Source organism: Artibeus jamaicensis, unplaced genomic scaffold, assembly GCF_021234435.1.
Source record: "Artibeus jamaicensis isolate MK-2021 breed Jamaican fruit bat unplaced genomic scaffold, CSHL_Jam_final contig_540, whole genome shotgun sequence".
Taxonomy (NCBI): Eukaryota; Metazoa; Chordata; class Mammalia; order Chiroptera; family Phyllostomidae; genus Artibeus; species Artibeus jamaicensis.
Genome location: NW_026521879.1, coordinates 1379188 through 1402244, shown reverse-complemented (window position 1 = coordinate 1402244; position 23057 = coordinate 1379188). Strand labels below are relative to the sequence as shown.

At 35.3% G+C, this 23057-nt stretch overlaps 1 protein-coding gene and 1 long non-coding RNA gene across 3 annotated transcripts in view; one reads left to right on the top strand and one right to left on the bottom strand.

Moving 5' to 3' along the window:
• ING3 (inhibitor of growth family member 3) overlaps nt 1–20977 on the bottom strand; it is a 30310-nt gene extending 9333 nt beyond the window's left edge. The window contains exons 1-10 of one of the 2 annotated variants that reach the window (XM_037139673.2): nt 20834–20977; nt 20518–20589; nt 17565–17665; nt 16062–16127; nt 5715–5811; nt 3626–3697; nt 2719–2838; nt 2300–2457; nt 1525–1718; nt 99–288 (exon numbers count right to left, since the gene is read on the bottom strand). In XM_037139673.2, the coding sequence (XP_036995568.1) occupies nt 99–288; nt 1525–1718; nt 2300–2457; nt 2719–2838; nt 3626–3697; nt 5715–5811; nt 16062–16127; nt 17565–17665; nt 20518–20589; nt 20834–20861 (1098 nt within the window). In that variant the 5' untranslated portion in view covers nt 20862–20977. The remainder of the gene's footprint in view (nt 1–98; nt 289–1524; nt 1719–2299; nt 2458–2718; nt 2839–3625; nt 3698–5714; nt 5812–16061; nt 16128–17564; nt 17666–20517; nt 20590–20833) is intronic. The other variant, XM_037139674.2, reaches the window with a different exon arrangement.
• A 309-nt stretch (nt 20978–21286) lies between these two features.
• LOC128628112 (uncharacterized) overlaps nt 21287–23057 on the top strand; it is a 43322-nt gene continuing 41551 nt past the window's right edge. Inside the window, exon 1 of the long non-coding RNA XR_008392444.1 lies at nt 21287–21340. This is a non-coding gene — a long non-coding RNA (uncharacterized LOC128628112). The remainder of the gene's footprint in view (nt 21341–23057) is intronic.

Here is a 23057-nt window from a genome sequence, read left to right as displayed (position 1 = left end):
TTAACTAGAGTAAAAATATCACTTGAACAAAATAAAATTGTTCTCTTTTTCCTAGTTTATTCAGATTATACTTTTATAGACATATGCTGGATTTTTACCTGATTACAAATGCAGTATCGTGGTTCATTTGGGTCATAAGTCCAATCAACCTGACTGTTCGAATCAGATTCTGGTACTACTGTGGTTTGCTGAGAGATTTCTTGTACAACAGTTGATGATGAAGAACATGATGACAAGGAAGAGGAGGAGGATGAGGATGATGACTGCTGGCTTGAAGACTTATTGTTTCTGAAAAAAACAGTATCAGTTTTATTTGCTTAGCAACCAGAAGTTACCTGAGAATAACTCCTAAGTAAAAGTGGTATGAAATTAAATCAATTGTATAAATTAATGTTTAAGACCAAGTTAAAGCCATCTGTTAAAGAGATTTAAAAGTATAATCATTTAGAACAGCAAAGCAACATTTTTCATAATGGTTTATTTTTGTTATCTGGAGAATAAAGGTATTTACAAAGAATTTTTTTCAAAGTATTTCAAATTTTTTCAAATAATTTTTAATTAGTTACTATTTACTACTGACAAATTGTAGGTAATACCTTTAAGAATTAGTATTAGTTATGAATACCTTATAGATAATTATTTGTATTTTTGGGCAAACTGAATACTCTTCATCAAAATTTAAAAACAAATATGTACACAAAAGTATTTGGTGAAAATAATCTCAACCATCAAGCAATGTGTGAATACTTACCTGTGTAGGACAGGAAACCAAGAGTTTTAAAACTCTGAAACAATTTATCGTTATCTATATACTAATTCAATATTAAAAATACAAAAATTATTACCAGTAGTTTTAATAATTGGGGTCTTTAAGATTAATTAATTTTTAAATTACTTAGCACTTTTGTGGTAATTCTACATTGATCATTCTTTTAGGGATTTACTCACAAAACAGAATACAGTAAAAAAATTATAATACAATTATTAGGTAACTAATTATCTTGGGTCAGCATTTGAAATTTAATTACGTATGGACAGCGGGCACATGCAGGCACCCATTCTCCTAGGAGTGTCGTACAAAGATATTTTCATAATATCAATTTTAGGGACAATAAGACTAAGAATTAAGACAACTTGTTTTTAATCAAAATGAAGAAACTCATTTAAAAGCAACAAATTTCCAGGATTAATTTGTATTTTATATGTTAATTTACCTAAAACACATGACAAAATAAGGGTTTACAAATGAAGAAGGTCTCATAAAGTGGTTTATCCTAATGAACAAAAGAAGGTAAACATTTGTTAACAAACCCAATTTCAGACTAAAAAAATTAAAGACTTAACACTTTTCACAGCCTTTACCCCTTCAGCGTATGGCAGTATAACAATGCTGTGCCTTCCACCTCTCCAAAGTGTACTCAGACCCCCCACAGCCTGCCCCTGTTACTAACACAGGGAAGCCCAGTGGGATGCCAAGCCAAGTGCGCACATTTGTTAAAGATACAGGGCTCCTGTAAGACTTACTTGCTCTTTCTCCCACTTCGTGAGTCCGCTGCTGATGCACCAGCATTCTGTGTTAATGTAGTCATGAGTGCTGAAGAAGATGAATAGCCAGCTGTTTCCCTGGGCATTGAAAATTCTTTTCCCAGCTGAAAGTCATTATTTTTAAATGCTTCATAACTGGCTTTTAAACTTGATGTTCTTCGTCCTTCTTTCATCTTGAATAGACATTCATTGATAGTATTAATATACATAAATACGTAGACTGTCTTTTTCAAGTGTTACTAGTTACAGCACTATTTTGGTTTAACCAATACTACTTTATTTTGTTTAAACCATTATTCTCATCGTTGATATTTAAGCTATTTTATGTAAAGAATTAAAACCAGTTTTTACACAGTTAGAAAGTAATTATAGGATTGGTAACTTAATGTGGAATAGACACAAACTGCAGAAGTGAACCAATTCAGAGCAACCTAAGTTCTGAGGCTGCAGAGAAAGCCCAGGAACATAAAGAGAACAAAGGGCTATCCTAGCAGGTGCTGTGGATTACAGTCAAGACCATGGACACCATGAGCAATTACTGTGAGAAGGAATCTGCATGACATTGTACGAGTCTGTATTTTTACTTTTCATTACCAGCCAAGTAATTTTGACATATTCATTTCATTAAATAAAATGTAGGACATCATAAAACTATAATTTAAAAATGAAACTATGCAATTAAGAAAATGCTTTTTGTTCACATCTAGTTGTTTCCACTAGATTTTGCCAATAGGGCACAGCCTCTGCCTTTTACCTGAGCAGTAGCTTGGACTGCTTGTGCTGCCGCCATGGTAATTGCCCCGGCACCAGTTCCTGATGAGAACGAGCCGATGTTGTAGGAGGCCAGGGGCTGCGAAGAATTCACATTGTAAGCATTGTTGGAAGAGGCCGTGGAATTATTGTTTCGACAACCTGTGTAGAATTAAAGAGGAAATAAAAACGGTCAGAGAGAACTTAAAGTTAGTGCATTTAAAATAACATTATTTGCATCATATATATAATCATTAATTTAAAATTTGCACATCATGTTTTTCCTTTTCCTTCTTTCCCCATATGTAGACTTTAACCAGGCAAAGACACTAGATGATTCATTAATCCTGAATGCTTTCAATTCTTCTTATTTTAACATGAACAAACTAAAGTAACCAATCATACTTTAAGAAATAAATTTACCTAGTGTATTTTCCTTGGAGGCATCTGACGTTAGAGTAGATAGAAGAGCTTCAGACTTAAACTTTTTTTCAGGAATATGATCTGTTGTTGCATGGTGAGAAGTTGGATTATACTTCCTTTCTGCATATAAATAAAGAACCCATGTGTTTTTAAACTTTAGAGAACTATGGACAAGGCATAATACTTCCATCTAGTTATAAACTGGTACGTCTATGATCTGAGTTCCTCAGGAAATACAGAACACTATGTTTTCTTAGAAGACAGGAAAAACAACTAACTCTCTGTGTCACAGGTTTTATCAAGAGCAGAATGCTCAAATATTAAAAAAAAACAACCCAAAACTTCAAGAAGCAAAGTATTGAAGATAACCCATGATACACAATGGTTTCATATACAGCATAAGGGAAAGTCTATCTTGAAAACATTATCTAAAATTGAGGTAAGTTTTTAATCAATGCTTCTTTCATGTCAAATTGACTTGTCAAAAAAAAATGCACAGATCAAATCATCAAGTCAACTGGCTAAATGAAACCTTATTATATGCCAAACACCAGGTTAGGCACTGGGCCTGCCATCAGGTAGCTCACTGCCTGGCTCAGTTTAACACTCCCTAGGAGAACCAGGTGTTTGCAGGGCAGTCAGAAGTATAGACTATTAGTGCCAGACATTCTTCCTCTATATGGATTCCAGAGTAAAACAAATTCCCTGTTCCTAAATCAAATATGCTTTTCCCAAGTGAAAAAGGGAAGTCTACCAGTAATCGCAATAATAAATACATATTTAACAAAATAAAGAAAGAGAAAGATACTTATTTATCAATCAGTTGTATAGACCTAATAAAAGAATATACAGGTAATATGAGTTTTTAATTGTATTTAAAAATTTATTTGCACTAAACCAAACTTACTTTCTACTGGAGTATGTGAATGAGCATGGTGATTGTTCACTGGCTGTGAAGGAGTATCTAATTCCAAAGATCCTAAAAACGGTGGGGGAGCACAGAGATTCATTGCCATTAACTGTCACCACAGAACTTTACATGTCAATCAAATACAGGTACTCTGCATTTACTCAGAAGAGGACTAGCAAACTGAAACATATGCCTCATTTTAATCAGACACATTAGGTCACCACTGCCAATTTCACCCTGAGCCAATTCTATTGTTTCTATAAACAGTAAGTAACCCATTTCTCAATATTCACCTTAAATACCAAACAGCTCAAGTTATGCTAATGTCTAATAAGGGAATTCACAACAGTAAGTGTTACAGTGTAGATGAATGGATATTACAACTCCATTACTGCTAAGAGGTAAAAAATTCAACATAGTTTTTCTGAATTGAAGACTTTGCTATGGGAAATCCTAAAGTATAAGGCAATGGGACATTACTACATGAAAGAAAATTCTTTGATCATTAAAATAACCTAAGATAGTAAAAATTTCCTAAAAGAAGGCAGAGATTTTGCTTGTGGAAAATGAAGCATAAAATCTCTACCGCCAAGCTTTAAAATACTTTAAAATAAATGTTCTGGGTTTCTTTTGATCCCTTGAGATGAAATTGTGGCAGGGCATAGGGTAGAACAGTTTTTATATTGGATCTAATTTAGTCTAATATGTCTGTGTCCTTATGAGGATGCTTCATGAATTCTCCTGCAGTACTGAATAGGCATAAATTATCATCGTACCTATTATCAGCCTTTCAAAAAAAATCAAAACAGGTATAGGATATTTTATTTTGTCTCAAAATACTTATTATCTTCAGATAGGGTTCCCCTGGAATATCAGATGATCATCTACATTGATGGATCCATCCTGACTGGTTTGGCTCAGTAGGTTGGGCATTATCTGGTAAACTGAAAGGTTGCCAGCTTGATTCCCAGTCAGGGCACATGCCTGGGTTTCAGGCCAGGTACCTGGTTGGGGACCAGTGAGAGGCTATAGATCTATGTTTCTCTCCCTCTCTTTTTCTCTCCCTTCAACTCTCTCTAAAAATAAACAATCTTTAAAAAATAAATAAAGTTATGGATCTACTGTTGAATACAAAACGCAACTATGGACACCAAGATGGATTTGTGCCTGGCAGCTTCCCTAGCTGACTTTTTGTGAGAGTATAAACAGAGATAAATTAACCTCATACTGTAAAGAAACCTTTCATTTGTGTGTAGAAATAAGTACATGTTCTTGCTGTTGAAATGCACCAAGAAAAAAAAAGATGTTGGAACCCTTTAAGTAAATTCTAGTACAAATCAGCCAAAAAACTAACTTGGTTCACTAATATTGAGCTAATGCCTACTCTGGGTTTAGCACCACACTGTATGCTTTATGGACATTAAATATTTAGGTTGGAAAAAGTGCTAAATTAATTAAACAAAGCTCTTGTCTCCATTTTTGAGAAGGCTCCTTAGTTAAATCCAAGAAGAGATATAGATAAACTATAGCAAGAGATCATGCTAAGCCTTGTAAAGAAATACTATCAACATGGCTTCTTGCTGATACAAGAAAGTTTAGAAGACTTTTTTGAGAAAAAGAGACAGTACTGTGGAACCCATTAAAATCTTTCTTAGTAACACAGCTGAGCAAAGGCCTTAAGATAGTTCTTAAGAAGAAATAATAACCTTTCTCAAAGTTTACTGTTTATACAAAGCATAAAGAGGCAGGGCAAAGTCAATACATTTAATGACAGATGGGTGACTTCTTTCTAGATGGTTATTTTTCTTTAAATCTTTGTTCTTACCACTCATCTTACTAGCACATTGCATATTTTAAAATGGAATGACTCAATGTTATTTTCATAGTGGGTGAATGACTACCCTATTTATCTCTCTCAGTTTCCATGACCCAAACAGTTCCGACTGCCAAGGCTCCAAGCTTTTTGCCCCGGCTGCCACCACTCAGCGAAGTGCAGGATCTGAGAAGTCCCTGTGGGTCCGGTCTCTCCTCGGTGATTTGCATACGTACTGTCCAACATTAATGGAAAACTGTAAATTTTACTTACGCCTCTCTAATATTTCTGTAATTCCAGCATTATCAGCTTCCAGCTCCATTTTAAACTTAGCCAGTTCCTGATCCAGCTTTCTCAAGTGTCGATCTACCTGTTTCAAAGAAGACCAAAGATAACCACCAAAATTTGGGACACTATTAAAGTGTCAGTTCAATGAGGAAATCTACATCTTTATTTCTGTTAGTGAATCTGTGTTGTATCCTTGAGCAGATCAATTAACCTACACTTCAGGTTTTTAATCTATAAAATGAAGACGCTGGCTAAATAATCTCTGAAGCCCTCTTTAATAAACTTTAAGTTTTAAGAAAACAAAATTGCAATTTGTTAAAAAATGTTTGAAAAAAGTGGGATATAAAAACTAAAGTAAAGCTGACATTAGGGATCTGGGGGAGGGGTGAGGCACAGAAAAAGTCCGGTAAGTTTTCACAGTATGCCCCGGAGTAGTTTCAGCCTACCCTCACCCTGCTGCTAATGAGGCCATCCACACTGCCACACCAGTCAGTTACTCAGAACAACCGATGAAAGACCCTCAGTGCAGAAACAAAGAAGCTACTCTATTCTATATGTACATTTCTCTGAGGCAGGAAAGCGGGCCACCATACTTGTAAACATTTATGTAAAGGGCTGAAACAAAGGGTTGTTTAGCCAGAAAATGCCATTCCCCAAAGAGCCTGTTTAAAATGGTTTTATTGTAAAACTACTGCCCTTGTAAAGGTAGCAAATTTTATTTTCTCACTCACCTAGAGACCTTTTGACTAATTTCAGAAAATGATATGACATCTCAAACTAGCAACAAGCCTTAATTTATTTTTTAAGGTTAATATTAAAATGTTTTCAAATTTACTATTTTGAAGTGAAACAGAAAAATCATGAAATCTTTGAAAAATATTCACATTACATTACTGACATCTTTTTTCAAACTCTAATTTCGCACAGGATCACTGTTGTAGTAAAAAATAACCTTCTTACAAATATCAAAATGTCTATGATACATTACAAGAGCAAAATATTTAAATAAGAATTGCAATTATATAATGTGTATCCAAAATAAAGGGGAAGCAGAGAAAAGTAGCAAAAGATAATTATGTGTGCACTAGATACCAAGTAATGTGCTCGGTGCTTAAATGGTCTTTTTTTTCTAGTCCTCCCTTTAATCTTTTGAGATAGGTTATTACTATTTCCATTTCATAAGAAGAAACCAAGGCTCACAGAAGTTAAGTAACATGCCCAAAGTCAATAACTAATGCATTATGGAAGTGAGATTTAACACTGATCTAACTGTAGTAAGTTGTGCTTCACCATTTATACCTAACATTGCCCTCTGAACCTGTATATGCAAAAGCCAATTTTTTTAACTCAAGAGTTATGTAATTCAAATTAAAAACACATAAATATTGTCTTATTATTTATATTTTATACATCAACAGCAACAACTGGGGTGTTGGTTTGATTTTTCAATAATTTAAACCACAATTTTCCTCCATCTTCACATGCAAGTTATTTTTCAGAGCTCGGCAGAAGTTGTAATTATAATATTTTAAATCCTATAGGGTCACATATTATGGGCACTGCTCCTATTCAAAGAACCTGCAGGTAAACTGAGCATCCTTTAAAGGGCCCTCCCTTCCAAAAATAAAGTATGAACACAGACCTCAGTTATTCAAGAATATATTTTTATATTGTCAAAATTTAATCTCAAGGGAAATCAGAAAAATACTCATATTTGATTCCAAGACCACTTAATGCACAGAAGGTACTCCACCACTCTTCTCCCCTACAAATACACTACTAGTAAATATTGAGTTCTTATTATGTGCTTGGCGCTGGGTTACATGAAGGATACATGAAGTATGAGAAACCCTGACTTCATAGTAATTAGGATTCAGCTAACAAATCAAGATTTATATATGATTTTTAATATGATAAAGGTTTAGAGTATATCTATACAGCAGATGTATCAAATAAGCAACAGTTGAAAAGGGGTCAGAAGTAGCACTTAAAAAAGATAACATTGGGCAGTACAGACAAACAGGAAGCATGAACGCGTTAGTGAAGAATGGATTGTATTTAAAAAGACAGAAAAAAGAGTACTAAAGAATGTAAAGAGACAGGAAGACAAAAAATGTTCTTAGAGAAAAATAAAGTAGAGTATGGTGTGGCCCGTAATAGGTACATATAACTTATTAGTATCTCCGTTGGGAGAGTGGGAGTAGGGTAAGATGAAGACATTATCACACCCCACTGCAGCCTGCAATGAAAAACCACTTTACTTTATTAAAGACAGTAGTGACAAGGTTTATTATACATGAAACTATAGAAAATAATTATGAGAATTTCCACTACTACACAGCTCCAAAAAGCACTGCAACCCAAAGAATAATGCAAAAAACACAAATTTGTAACTTCAAAAAACAAACACAGAAAAGCCTTACCCACAGTGTTGTGGGCAGCTTTGTTTAACAGCTTACAATCATTCCCACCTCCCAATATGTAAAAAAGATTATGAACTGATTAATAACATAAGCAATTATTAGTCAATGAGAATTTTCTTAGATTCACCATTGTTGTATTACATCAAATTAGAAGTTGGAAGGTAAGTTAAACACATATTTAAACTGAAGCTATAAAGCACCAGAATACTTACAGAGTATTAAAAAGCCACAGCAAAAGCTTAATTGAACTTGACTATAATCTAAAAAGTGCATCCCCTCTACCTACATGATTCTGAATGGCTGAAGGATCTATTCCAGCTGATCACCATATGGCCTCATAGATTATAGACAAAGCAAGAACCTAAGTTACCAGACCCCTGCACACATACCTGACCCGTAAGACTAATTTCTAGCAGTAAAGGGGGTACTGATCCAACTGAGACTTAATATTTTATTGACTACAGATTGCTAACACAAAGCTGACCCCAGAGTCCGATTGTTGATTTGTTCCCCACTTAATGTCAATAAATGCTAGCCACAAAAGTTTCCTTAGACTCCAAAACCATACCCTATAACACTATATTCTCAGTGCTTTAAAATTATCATCATTTTTCTGACCTCTTCAGGGACAAAGGAAATTCTCTCAGCATATTTAAGATATTCATGATCATAAAGATACATAGTTACACTTGGCTCCTGTGCATGAAACAAAAATCCTCCTTCTTTAACATTTTTGCATACAGTTATAATCCTTTTCTTCTTTTGACTCTTCCAGTGTTCTAACATCCAAATTTTCATGTGTCATTGATAGACCCAAATTGAACTAAATGTACATAGCTTTTAAAAAGTTTCTACATGATTTATGGTTCTCAATACATACAAATATAAAATTCAGATGTCTAACCTCCCCTTTTAAAATGAGCACTCAGTCTAGAGGGTTCTAAGTTGAAATCCATGACCTAAAGAGATAAATTTCTATCCATGAAAAGATCAGGTAATAGTGAATAAGGAGGGTAAATTGGGGAAGGAGAACCATAAGAGTAAAGTATTTCTCTGGTAAGTCATGAAAATGATTCTTTCCATCTCTGAATTATATTTAAACTAGATGAAAATTTTATCTATCTTTAGGCTGAATCAAATACTTGAGGCCTTAGCACATAAACTACATCTAATCATCTTCCTAAAAGACAGTAAGGGTAGAAGACAAATCGAAAGGTCAAACCTGCATAATATATTTCCTTAATTAAGGTGCCAGATGAAGAATTCTCAAATTTATAGGTAAAACGTTGGCCTGAAGTAAAATCATCTCGGGAACAGGGCAGGATATAAAAAAGCAGCAGGTTCAAGGGTACTGAGCACTGTAACAGACTGCTGAAATTGTTCAAGTATTAACAGAAAGTTCAAATTTTATCAGAGTATACGTAAATCAACCTTATTAGGTATTGTAACCTACTGCAGCCCAATGACAGTGACATCTGGCTGAGGAACACAAATGAGTCCATGATGATTATGAGTATCAGGATTCTAGAAGGAAATTATTGTAATAAAAGACAGATTTTTTTCTGTTAGTCAAATTTCACTGAAACACTACTGAAATAAATTTTTAGTTTGTTCTATTGAACCCTAACTCCACAAATCTGCTCATTTGTTGACATTTATGCAGTCCTCTTAATAAATGAGGTTATAAGTGCAGTGCAAGTCACAGGAATGAAAAGTTTACTACTGATTTTAAAAATAAACAAAATAGTTCAATAAAAAAATCATGTAATGAAATATGCTTAGTAAAACACTGAAGGGCAAAATCAAATACGATTATATACTCAATTGTTATATCTTAAAATCTATCAAAATAATACATGCTTACTTAAAATTACCATAAAATATGTTTATTAAGCAAAGGCATACAACAGTCATCAGTTTCCTCTAGGGTGTACTTCACTCCTCCGCTCAGAATCCTCCCGCTGCCGTCAGAATAAGAATCACACTGCTGCATGGACTCGCACCCCCTGCAGGTGCTGGCTCCTGCCTGCTTCCCCTCAGACCACTCCTCCTTTCTCACTGCACTCCAACCACACTGGCCACTTTCCCGGTTCAATCTGCCAAGCACTTTTCCATCTCGGACTCTGCACTTGGCACATCATCTGCCTAAAATGTTTTTCTTTAAAGCTTTTCACATGGCTGGCTCTCTCATTTTCCAAGTATGCCCTCAACTGTCACCTCCTGAGACTACATTCACCCTGACTATACTCTTAATAGCTTCCCCCAGTTACTCATTCTTTTTCCCTCTCTTCACAATGTTTATATCCTTCACAGCACTTAGTGAAATCTAAAATAATCTTTATTTACTAGTTTGCTTATATTCTTTGCCTATGCATGTCATTACTGCTCACCTAGCAGTAACTGTTCATAGCTGGAGCTCTATAAATATTTGCTGAATGAAAGTTATGCTCTCTCCCTAAGCATAACTTAATCAGTAGAAGTAGCACTGTTAACTGAATGATCTATGAATAAAAGTTCTGTAATTTTACATTTACACTATGTCCCACCTACTCACCTCTCAAGTACACAGCATTCTAAGGTCTCAAATGTTAAATGTTACCAGAATTTAATTTCTCTTTAATGTTTATAAAAACTTTCACTTGGATTGTTTACTGTTATTTTGGGGAGCAGAACTAATCTGAGGCGGTAAATGCATTTAGTGACCTCCCTACTGAACAAGTCAATGATTCCCTTCCATTTGACTGGAATTACTTGCGTGGCTAATAAAGTACATTTCTTGGCCTCAAGCATAGGGTTCAAGAACCATAAGCCACTCTGGCACTAAGGTGCAGCACACACACCACAAACATTCCAGGAGGATGGATAATTGCTGTTAACATTTTAATAATTATTTATTTGTGATAAGTAATGCTAGTTTTCATTTCTGTAAGTAATATCAAATTTGTAAGTTTACCCCTTAAATTTCATTTTAAAAGTTACTTGGTAAATAGATGTACAGGGGCTATGGACATATTGTAAAAACCTTAAAAGGTGGAATGCAAATGATTGAAGTTGGGAAAATATTGGGTTGGATTACCTCCAAAAAGTCTTCTTTGTCCTTTTATGCACGAGTCAACTAATCTACTGTCCCAGGCTATGAGGGTACATAATGACTTAGAACCTCACCTACCCTCTGGGGCCCTGGTTACAGCTAATTTAATTATTTTACAGAAATAATAAAATAGACCCTGGCAGGAGTGGCTCAGTTGGTTGGAGTGTCATCCTATAAACTAAAAGGTCCCAGCTTTAATTTCCAGTCAGGGCACATGCCTGGGTTTTGGGTAGTCTCCCGGGTCCAGGTGCATACAAGAGGCAATAGGTCAACGTTTCTCTTTCACATCTATTTTTCTCTCCCTCTCTTCCCCCTCTAAAAATTAATAAGCGTGTCCTCAGGTGAGGATGAAATAATAATCATCTAAGACTTTATTGGAAATGAGTTAACTGGATACTCAGTATTGTCATTACTTTGTATAGTAAGGTCTAATCATATTTAAAAATTTTTTTTCTCTTATTGATTCCAGAGAGGGGGGAGAGAGAGAGAAGGAAGGGAAACATCAATGTGAAAGAGAAACATCCATTGGTTGCCTCTTGCACGCACCCTGACTGGGGACCAAACCCACAACTTAGGCATATGCTCCCAACCAGGAATTGAACCTGTGACATCTCTGTTTGTGGAATGACATCCAACCAAGCCACACTGGCAAGAGCAAGGTCTAATAATGTTTAATAAATGTTTTATTATAATTTAAAAGAAACCTTTCTAAAAGCAAAGGTATTGAAAACAGTAAAAAAATTATATGTAATGTATGATTATTAAGGGGAAGAGAGCAATTTAAAAAGAAGGACACCAAAAGTAATTGAGCAAAGTCATGGGTCATAAAATTGTTTGGTGTCTGAAAATGATTCCATAAAGGAAACTAAACTTCCCTGAACTATATTACTTTCCCTTTTCCTGGTTTAAAGTCATACTCTGAAAAGAAGTGGCTATTTGCACTGCAGTCTACCAAACCAATCTCAGCATACTACACTGTAACTCTATTACCTTTTAAGAAATTATCAGCCAACTAAACTGTGTCTGACACCAACAATGACACCATCAAACTCTATCTATCACTAAGACTCATATCTCGGGAGTCATATTACTGCTCCTTTTTCTCCATCAACTTACCCAGGTGATTTGTTTAACAAATATTTATTGAGGAGTAACTATGAAGACACACACATAAAAGGACATGGTTCTTGACATTCACTTAGCAGGGAAAAGACGAAAGGTAAAAGGTAAATAAAAGTAAAAAAAGTAAATAAATGACTACAACACATTTTGAGTAACAATAAATTCATTGTTAATCACTGTGATTAACAATGATTTGGAGGCTGGCATGATTCCCTTGAGGGTAGGGCAAGGCACGAACTGCTAATTAGGTACTCAACATGCATTCTCTCCTTCCTCCTTATAGCCCACGTACAGGGCTGGCAATGTGCCCTGCTACATGACTTTTTCAGCCTCCTTTCCAGCAGGAAGTCTGCCGGTGAGACTTTCAGGAAGGCTCTTCAAAGGAGCTGACAGACTGTAAAATGAGCCCTTTTGAGGATTCCCCTACTGCAGTTCTTCCGCTTGTCCAGGAGGGGGAACACACTGGAAAGTCTGGGAACCAGAGGATGTTGGAGCCCTGGTTTATCTTCTCTGAGAACAGTTATTTTACATGAAATAAAAAATAAATCTTTTGATTCAATCACCATTGTGTAGCTTTTCTCTTATAAGTTGTCAAGCCTCTTCTAGATATAAATGACACAAATATCAAGATTGTTGAGATGACTTTAATATAGAAGCAATGCCTGTGTAGGATTATGAAAGATAAAATTTACCAAGCAAAGATGAAAAGGCAAGGTACTCCACGCAATTTTTTCTTTTTAAAGTACTTGGACAATAGCATGCTGAAGTGAAGAGGAAGGGATGATGAGAGGTACATACTTGAAACTAAAATTAACAAGACATGGTGATTGATTAAATGTGGGGAAGGTTGGGAGACCAGGAGGCTTTCAGTATTCCAATGTGAATGACTAGGAGGTGGGTGGTTCTCCTGAGATTAAGAAAGAAAATGTGTGTGTGTGGGGGGGGGGGGGGGGGGGGCGTTGCTGAGAGAGTGAGAGAAGAAAAAGGAGAGGCTATGAGTTAAGTTTTAATACACCCAGTTCCAGGGCCTAGGAACTCTCAGAGTTCAGACAGACAGACTCAGAAGAAAAATCTGAGCTTGAGGAATAATTAATGTATAATCGTTAAAACTAAGAGAACACACAGAAAAGTAACGGAGGAGGAATGTTTTTCAACTTGGGTGGTGTGTGCGGGCACAAAGGAGGTAAAACTGGCATTTTTATATTACTGTAATATAAATAAGTCTTCACCATGTGGCATTTGGTCTTCCTGGTCTCTGGAACTGGGGGAACCCCCATGGGAAGAGAGTTAACCTCTATATACTAAGAAACAACTTGAATAGAGTAGGGCACAACAAAGGTCAAGCACCAAACCCTGGGGAATGGCAACCATTATAAGTGATATTCAGGAAGGAAGAGAAAGCCACAAAGGTGAGAGAATAATACTGATGATTAATATTAAGTCTCAAAGAAGAATTGATTTTTATATTATGAATACAATGGTCACTTGAAATAGCAATGGAGTATTAAAAAAGGAGGAAAGGTCTGAGAGGGAAAAAAGTAAAAAGGAAGCAGAGGAGGAGGCAGGAAAGGGAAGGAGGAGAGAAAACGAATGATGAGAAGACAAAAGGCAGTGCTAGAAACACTGAGGGAATGGGAATAGAACAGGTTCAGCCTGGCAGAGCTGGAAAAGTGGCTTCAAGAAAGTAGAAAATGTCAGTCAGAGAAATGAGATGGAATGAGGATTTAAAGAAGGAGCGATGCCTACTAAAAGCATCACATTTATACATGGTAACTCCTCCTTCAAGGTGCAAATTAATGCTCCTGTTTCAAAGGTAAAAAAAGTGAGGTTCCACAATTGAACAACTTTTCCAAAGGCCTGCTATTAGTGAATAGCTGAAATCTTGTCTGTATAGATCTGTTATAAAACCTGTTTTTATTACCTTTTGCTAAATCACATCACTTTTTTATTACCTATTCTCTAAGTAAATAATCTACCCTCCACAAAGAATTTAATTTTAATCTTCATTTTTTTCTGAGTGAAATGCTTTCCCCTCAGTATAATGCCTAGCCCAGACCCCTGAGCCTCTGAATAAATTCAAAACTTGTATCTTCCAAGAAATCAACAATAACTCCACATGGCTTAGCTCAGTCTTTTACTAGATACACCTTAATACTCAACTTCAATGATCTTTATTTGTTATATGCTTCTATTCAGGCTCTTCACTTTATTTTGTGGGCATGTCTTCCCAACTAGTTTACCTTAAAAACAGGAGCTATTCGTAGTATTTTCTCTTTACTCCTCCATTATACCCAGGTAAATTCCATTATATCAAGCACAGAGTGGATGAAAACTGTGGTTCATAAGTAACAGATAGATACACACACATTTAAAAAGCATATATTTATGTTACATGTATTTTTGTAAATGCCTGAATTATTTTTAATAAAGGTATAAAAAGAAGGGAAATAACAAAAACAAACAAAACAGAATAGAACCAAAGAGCTGTATGATTTAAAAAGCAGGTAGTCTCTAAATAAAAATGGACACATATAGTCATTTAATATGAGGAAGAATGTTACTAAAAAAATTAGTCTTGGGTTCAAATAACAATGTTGTTTTCTATGTTTCTAAACATAATGCAAGATCAGAACAGTTAAGAACTTTTTTCATTCCACAGTAAATCAAGCTATAGCCCCCTCTACCTATTCTGAAAAAATGATTATTTTTCAGAATAATTGTAGAGACAAACAAGCCTAGGTTATTATAGCCATAAATATTTTCAGTATGTAAAAACAACTAAACATTTTCGATGGCTTTACATGACAAATGTTTTCTAGTTTTGTATAAGTACTGATAATGTACACCGTATGTAGTATGCATCTTTTTCTGTGTCTTGCTTACCAATGATCATGAAATTTACATGTACCTATTCAGTAGTAAGATTGTGTCCAGAAAAGATTATAAAATAAGATATAAAATCTATATGGTAAAGTTAACCAAAAGTGAACATTTGTTTTCAGCTTCAACTTGCCTTGAGGCCAAACCAAAAATGAGTACTACTTAAAGCAGCTAATTTAGGAGAAGATGCTTTACACTAAAAAGAGCACCATATTTATACCAGCTTGAGAAATATTGTGTATACTTGCCTTAATAGTGATTTCAATCTCTAATAAGCATTGCTGCAAAAAAAAAAAAAACCCTTCTTTTAAAGTTCATTTAATCTACTGTTTCCCATTTTTGACACCTCAGGCAGCTGTGTTTGTGTACTGTCTATTGACATCACTGAATACAGGTGAGTATGATCTTCTTCCTTCTAACTGGACTACAGGAACTCTTGTCAACACGGTCTTAGGTGTATTTTACCACAGAAACAATCCCAACGTGATTTATCAGGAAAGTAAACACACTACCTTAAAAAGATAAAGATTACTAAAATAAAGCTAAACACTAATTCCTGTTAAAAAAAACAAAAACAAAAAAAAGTCTAACATCAGATGCAATTTGAAGGCATGTAGATTTGGCTAAAATGTGAGGATCTTGACCTGTAAGTAAACACTGTAGACATTCTAGGACTCTTTTCCACAATGAAACCAAATAGACACCAAACTCTCAAATTAAATGTTTTAGTCTGTTCTTATTACATTTAAGCCAATAATATTTTAAATAAACATAATTCAGTATTTATGGCATATCATGCACATTAATTTTACTTACCAAATCATATATCTGGTTTGCCAACTGTACCTTCTCATCTGCATCTTCCAAAGCTTTATAGTAATCCTAAATAAAAAATTTTCATTTCAAGAGTAAATTAATAATCTTAAAATTATCATACCTTGTTATCACTGAGTCATCCTAAATAAGTAATAAAAATCCAGTTAAGGAGAGGGTGGAAGTTAGACAGGATTAGAAATTATGCACAATGGCCAAGAATTAAAGAAAGATGTTCAGAATTCCTAGAAAAGATATAAATAAAAATACTATTCCAAGTCTAGCCTCCATACCAGTAAAAGTTATATGAGCTAATAAATTATCTTTTTCTTTCAAAAAAGTTTTTTTTAGTTAAGATCTGTCTAATTTGTAGGGAACATTTAAGGTCTCCACTTTTAAAACTTTTTTAATGAAAATACAACTACTAAAAAAATTCTGCCTTGCATGTCCCTATTTTCCAATTGCTCTATAACTCTCATTTTAAGTTAGATCTCAATTCGTACAACTCAACCTACAGTTTAGATTTTTCCTGAGTATAAATAAAATTATTGTTTTAAAAAATGGATTCTATAAATTTCCATGTACTACTAGACTTTTCTGTATTACCCCCAAAATGTAACAGGTAAAAGTCATAAGGAATGTGTTTAGGAGATATATATGTTATGTCTATACTCAAACACATGTAAGTCACCAAGTGTCCTCTAAACCAGGACCAACTGTCATAAATTCTAAAATTTTTCTTATCCTAACAGAAATAATCACCCTCCATGTGGTAAAATAAATTATGCAAATTTATTTGGTAATTGGTCATTTATTTGGTAGGTTTTGAACTTATTAGTTGATCCTTGAACAACTCTATGAAGGTTGGGGCTGGGGGAACCATTATTACTAAGAGATATTAAAGGACCTGTCCACTGTCACAGAGCTAAATGGCAGAGTCATAACCAAAGCCAGGTGCTTAAAGAGTTCTTTCAATGTACCCCTGAAAAACTAGATCATACCTTTAAAGTAAATCTTAGAGGGACAGCTGATAGCCATTCTACTCTGATGATAACTTTAAGTACTATACAACTAATTAAAAACACAAAGAATTCTTTATTTCTGGACCTAACTCATGTATAAGTTTAGAATTTTAAAGTAAAAAATTTTTTAAGGATCCCTACAGCTCTTAAGATTATGTTCTGTGAGTCCACCTATTTAGGTAACTAGCAATATAAAAAGTATGCTTCAAGATTTGCTAATTAAAAGTGTATATTTTATGGTACTATGATTCTCTAATAAAAGTCACTTACTACTGAAATAATTTTTTACCAAAATACTTCAATGATTAAAAATTCCTACACCTGAAGCTCTAAAACACAACAATTATTTACATTCTAAGTAAGGGAATGTTTACATTCTGAAAATGTTCCCTTATTTTGATAGCCAGAAAACTATTTAATTTTAAAATATCTTTCTGAGAGGTCCCACTTTTAACTAACAAATCACCCAGACGGTTGAACATACTTTTTTGATGGATGCCATTTGTTCTTCTCTCCACTCTGGTTTATTTTTCTTTGCATTCATAAAGAATTCACTGACTCTTTGTTCTAGTTGATCCATTGCATCTACAACATAATAAAAGCATTTCCTATTCAGATGGCTAAATCCATACACTTAATATACATGTTTGATGGGGGGGACAAATATCTGACACCATACACTCCTTCGCTTGGCCACTAACTTAAATATGTCATGCTTTAGTTATGTGAGTATATCATACTTTAATTACCTTAGTAAAAAAGAAAGTTACAATATTCTCTAATAATTTATTCTTGTTGTTATTTCAGAACTTTTCCCAATAGTCAACGTAGTCAACAACATAGACAGGCTCTATACCATAGTTTCTGAATATGCTGAGGTCAAAAGCTAATGCTATTAAATCAGCCAAATATGCCAAAACACAATTTCTTATTGCAAGCACCACTAGATATTTGTCACATTTCTTTTAATACAAAAAAGTGATAAAAAAGATATTAACCTCTTACCATATGGCCTTAAATACACAATCACCTCATATCATGATTAAATGCAGTATGTACAATCATTTATTCACTAAATACAGTTTTATTTATTCTAGGTAATTTTTTTTCTAAATGACTGCCAAGAACAGTCACCTCATTTCATGACTGCTAAAAAAGAAAAAATAAATAAAAGGGATTCTTTTGCCATGTAAATTGAAAACTTTTTTTACTCTATCCTTCAAAATTGTGGAAATTTCCAGTGATAAGTCTTACAGTTAACTTTTTAAAAGAATTTTTCTTTACTTAAATAAGCATTGCCAAATATATTTGCTTAACCAGGCCTCTTTTGTGAATCCATGATACCTATTAATTTTAGAAAATTCTAATTATTATTTTTAAATAAAAGTTTAAAGACCTCTAATTTGCATAAGCTAAGTCCAAATTACAAGAAAATTTAAAATTGGTAATGATAATAAAAAAGCATAAAATAAGCAACTCCATATTCAATGCCTACTTTGTTTCAGGTACTATATGTTCTAATTTCTGTATTACTTTAATTTTCAGATGGTTCTCATTTTATAGACAATGAAAACTCCTCAGAAGAGGTAACAAGATCAAGGTCAATAGATAAGTCAGTAAAGCCCTAAAATGAACTCAGATCTGACATCAAAATCTGTGTTCAAACCTATAGACAGCACTGCTACTTAAGAAAATCTCTAGCATTTCAACTACATTAAATGTAGCATTAAAGTTAAAATGTAGTTTTAACTTTACACTTTGTAGGCAAGTGGATAAGCACAGAATTCAGACATCCACACCACAATACACTGAATAAAAGAGGGTGGGTTTCATATATCACCTGTATTATGTGCCACATGGAAATGACAATGGGCTGAGAAAACCATATTCCTGAACAATGAGTTGTATGTGGTGGTGGTGGTGGTGGGGCAGAGAAGCAAGGGGAGAGAAAAGAACAGATTCTTAGCTACCTCAAGACTCCCACACTCTGGAATGTTGGTTCTCTGATCTCTTTTCATGATACTTCTTTTCCTCTTTATCACACCCTAAAAACCAGCTCTTCCTTCACCAGTACTTTTATAAGAAAATCTAGCAGCCCTAGAAACATTTTCTGTATAGCCTAACACACAGAATAAATGAGATTAAGAAAAATGTCTTCTGCAGACATACCCCATGAAGGCTAGTCATTAATATCACTTAAGTAATTTTATTAAAGAGTACCTACATTTCTCCAAAGAAAGAAAGTGACATATGGCCAAAAAAGTACTTGATTATTCATTTTCATTGTGTGTCATACAATTTATTTCACATTCTTAATTTTTAATATAGTATCTACACGAGGCAGTAAACAGCTATATTATATTTACTTTAGGGGGGGAGATTTGTGAGGTTCTCTCAAAACATAATGACCATAAATTTGGTACTCATGACTGTTTTCCTGTTTGTTTTTTAAAGATTTTATTTCTTTTTAAAAAAGACAGGAGGGGAGTGAGAAAGGAGAAAAAACATCTATGTGCAAGAGAAACATCAACTGGTTGAGAATAGGCTGCCTCTAACATACTCTCACGAGGTACCTGGCCGACAATCCAGGCACGTACTCTGGAGGCATGAATCACTGTAATCAAACCAGTGACCCTTCCGCATGCAGTACAACACCCAGCCCACTGAGCTACACCAGCCCGAGCAGTTTTCTTGTTTTAAGTGTAATGTTGCTCTAAGTATTCACCTTCTTATCTCCAAAGGCACTGATTCTTTTTGAATTATTAACCCTTTTAAGAAACTTCACAGAAAAAATCCTATAAACCAAATAATGCTGTTATGAAAAAGCAAGATTAATTTTGGAAAAAAGTTACTAAATTACCAAGCTATCACTAACAGAAGAGACAAATTTTTTATTTTCCTCATTTATTTTGACTAACAATACACCATGCCGTTGACAACTAAGAATATATTCTATAATATGTAACTTTTCGAATTTGAAATGTCAAGGGTCTTTAAAGAAAAAACAAACCACATATAATCCGTGCTTCTATGTGTTTTCTGCTCTTGAAAAGTTTCTATTAGGATGAACTTTAACAAAAGTATAAATGCTAAAATCTATGTTCAATACATAAAGGCTCAAAGTCAAAATTTTGACATTTATGCCGATGTGAATTAAAACATGTATCTGCATCCTCAAGGAGGGTACAGGAAATTTATTGCACAGCCCAAAATTCAAGAAAAAAACACACAAGCCTTCTAATGTCTAATGTCCCCTCTTGTCAAAGCCAGGAGAAAGCAGAGTGGGAGGCAATAAGAGGCAGGATTTGTCATTGAGAATTCTTTTTGACAATTCCTATGTACTTGTCAGTGAGCAGGAGGAGAGTCAAATAGTAGAGGCGCTGGAGTCGATGGGCACTGAAAGTGCACAGCAAACAAGGTTAAACGCGCCGACTTACTCTGCACCTGCAGGTCCATCTCTCGCATCTCCGTGAAGCGGTCCCGCAGGTCCATTGGAAGCTGCTCAATCACTGTCAAAGGTAGAGTCCGTCAGAGGGGCGGGGCCAACGGCGAAAGTACGCGCCTACGTCACTGCGTGCATGCGTGCGTGGGGGGGTCGAGGGAGCCACCGGCCCAGAGCGAGGCTGCCAGTTACCGTGAGAAAGAAACATCCCCCGCCTCCCCCTCCCTCCCGCCATCCCGCCATCCCGTCCACTCGCGCTCCTGCCCGCCCGCAGTTCCCACAGGCTGCTCCCGCCAGCGCTGCCCACTCACTTTCGAGATAGTCCTCTAGGTACAACATCGCGGGCCTTTAGCTCTTAGAGAACGAGGGGGTCCGGGGGTTTATTTGTGTCACTCGCTGTCGCCGGAGTTTTGTCCCTTCCAATATGGCGCCTCCGCTAGCAGCGCCCGCTCAGCTTCGGCGGAAAAAAAAAAAAGAAAAAAACCACTTTGGCGCCCGACGGCGCTGCCTCACTGCCGCCCGGAGCTGTCATTGGTTGGCTGAAGTAATGACGTAGGCTGACCTGTGACGTTTTCGCGCCATTGTGGGAAGTGTAGTTTTATTCCCTCTGCAGCAAGAGTTAACACGCTGGCAGTGTTTCATCAGAATACTACAAATACCAGGAACCGTAGGGAGCGCTGCGCAACAGAATCTGCGGTGCCTCTGTGTATTTGTTGATTTCTGTACAGGGAATGACGGGAATTGTATGCGCCTATGTAACACAACCAGGAACAACTTTTCACCTGTTCTTACTGCTGTGATTACGTTCCCTGGCATTTGTGAGTCATGGGTCTCAAGTAATGCTAGAAAAATATCGAATGCTAGAATATCCAGCAAAGTTCGGGCAATTTGAGCTCTTTGAAAACAGAACTCGGTGCTGGAATTTATCCTCAGTACACACTCCTAAAAACATAAATGGGACGTCTGCTTACAATTAACTTAAAAGCTTATATTAAATATGAAGTGAATATTTTCCATATTGAGATGCATAAATACTTCTCAAAAGTATATATTCTGTGGTCCATCTCATCGTCATTCTAATGAAACTGATCTATACGTACAAACTGTATTCGCAAAAAAAAAAAATAGCAGGGATAAGGAACGAAGCCTTAATATCTAATGAGCAGTGCTAAGAGTAACTTTACGGTTACTAAATAGCCTGTATTAGACATATATGGTCCTGTGCGTTGTCTTTTTCTGCATTCTGACTCCACTTTGCAAATGTTCACCCGTGATATTCCCTCACTGTTCAGTTTTTCTCTTAAAAATGTTTGGATTCAGTAAAGGTTGGCTATTATTTTCCACCTGTTTTCTTCGTGCTTTGTGGAAATTTGTTTTTAGTTCATAACTTAATGTTATATATTTCATTGAAGTCGAAACACTTTATGAATTTATGTTTCCTGCTTCCCCCTCCTTGTACTGAAGACATTTTCACTGCTTTTAATAAGGACACTTACCTGTCATATTCACGAATCGCGAAGAAAATTTACTTCAATCCTAATAATAATTACCTAATTTATTTTCTGTTTTTCTGTCTAAAACCTAGTGTCCAGTCCTCCTCCTCTACCTTCTTCCTTCCTTCTGGCTGCTTTTAAGATCTCTGTTTTCACGGTTTCAAAGCAATGAATCTAGGTATGATTCTTCCCTCCCTTCTTTCCTTCATTCCTTCCTTCTCTCCCTAACTTCCTTTCTTTCCTTAAAAAAAATTTTTTTAACCATTTGAGAAGATTCCTGAATCTCAGGATTATTGTCCTGCAACAATTCTAGGAAATTCTTAATGATTTTATCTGTAGTGTTGCTTGTTTCCCATTTTCTTCATTATCTCTTAGAACATCTGTAAAACAGATATCTCAGTTTATTCTCCATTTCTCCTCATCTTTTTTTTAAGTGGTTCGCCTTGAAATTTTCAAATAGTTTTTATTTTTGGAATTTCTATTTGGTTTTATTTTTGAGCCATTTTCAAAATTTTTAATGCAAATTAAACACAGTCTATAATTTGTGCCTGTTAAATCCAATATTGAAAATTGTATGAGTCTTTTGTGCTGCCTGTTATTTCTTCTAGCTTTTGCTCATGGTGCTTCTTTCCTTGTGTCTTGTGATTTTTGATTTTGTACTCATCTTTCTGGGGTTGTAACTGTGAGGATTCCTTGAGACTTGAGTTGAAAGTGAGTTTTTCTAAATAGTAATAGAATTTGCTTCTGCAAATTGCTTCCAGGTAGCAAAAACCCTAGGACCAGATTAAATTCTTCACTGGAGATGTATTGAATTAAACAGGTAAATTGAATTTGGGCCTAAAATCCAAACAGCTTTTTATATATTTGAAGGGAAGACTTTTTCTTTCTTTCCTGGGTTCCAAGGTCAAGACAGGCATTTTTCCTTACCTGTGCATCCGGTGTTTTTTTCATTCACCTTTATACTGGGAATGCAGCCCTTTGGGCCCCAGATATTTGTCTCCTAATAAACTCCCCCTTTTACATGGGCCCTTGCCATTATTTC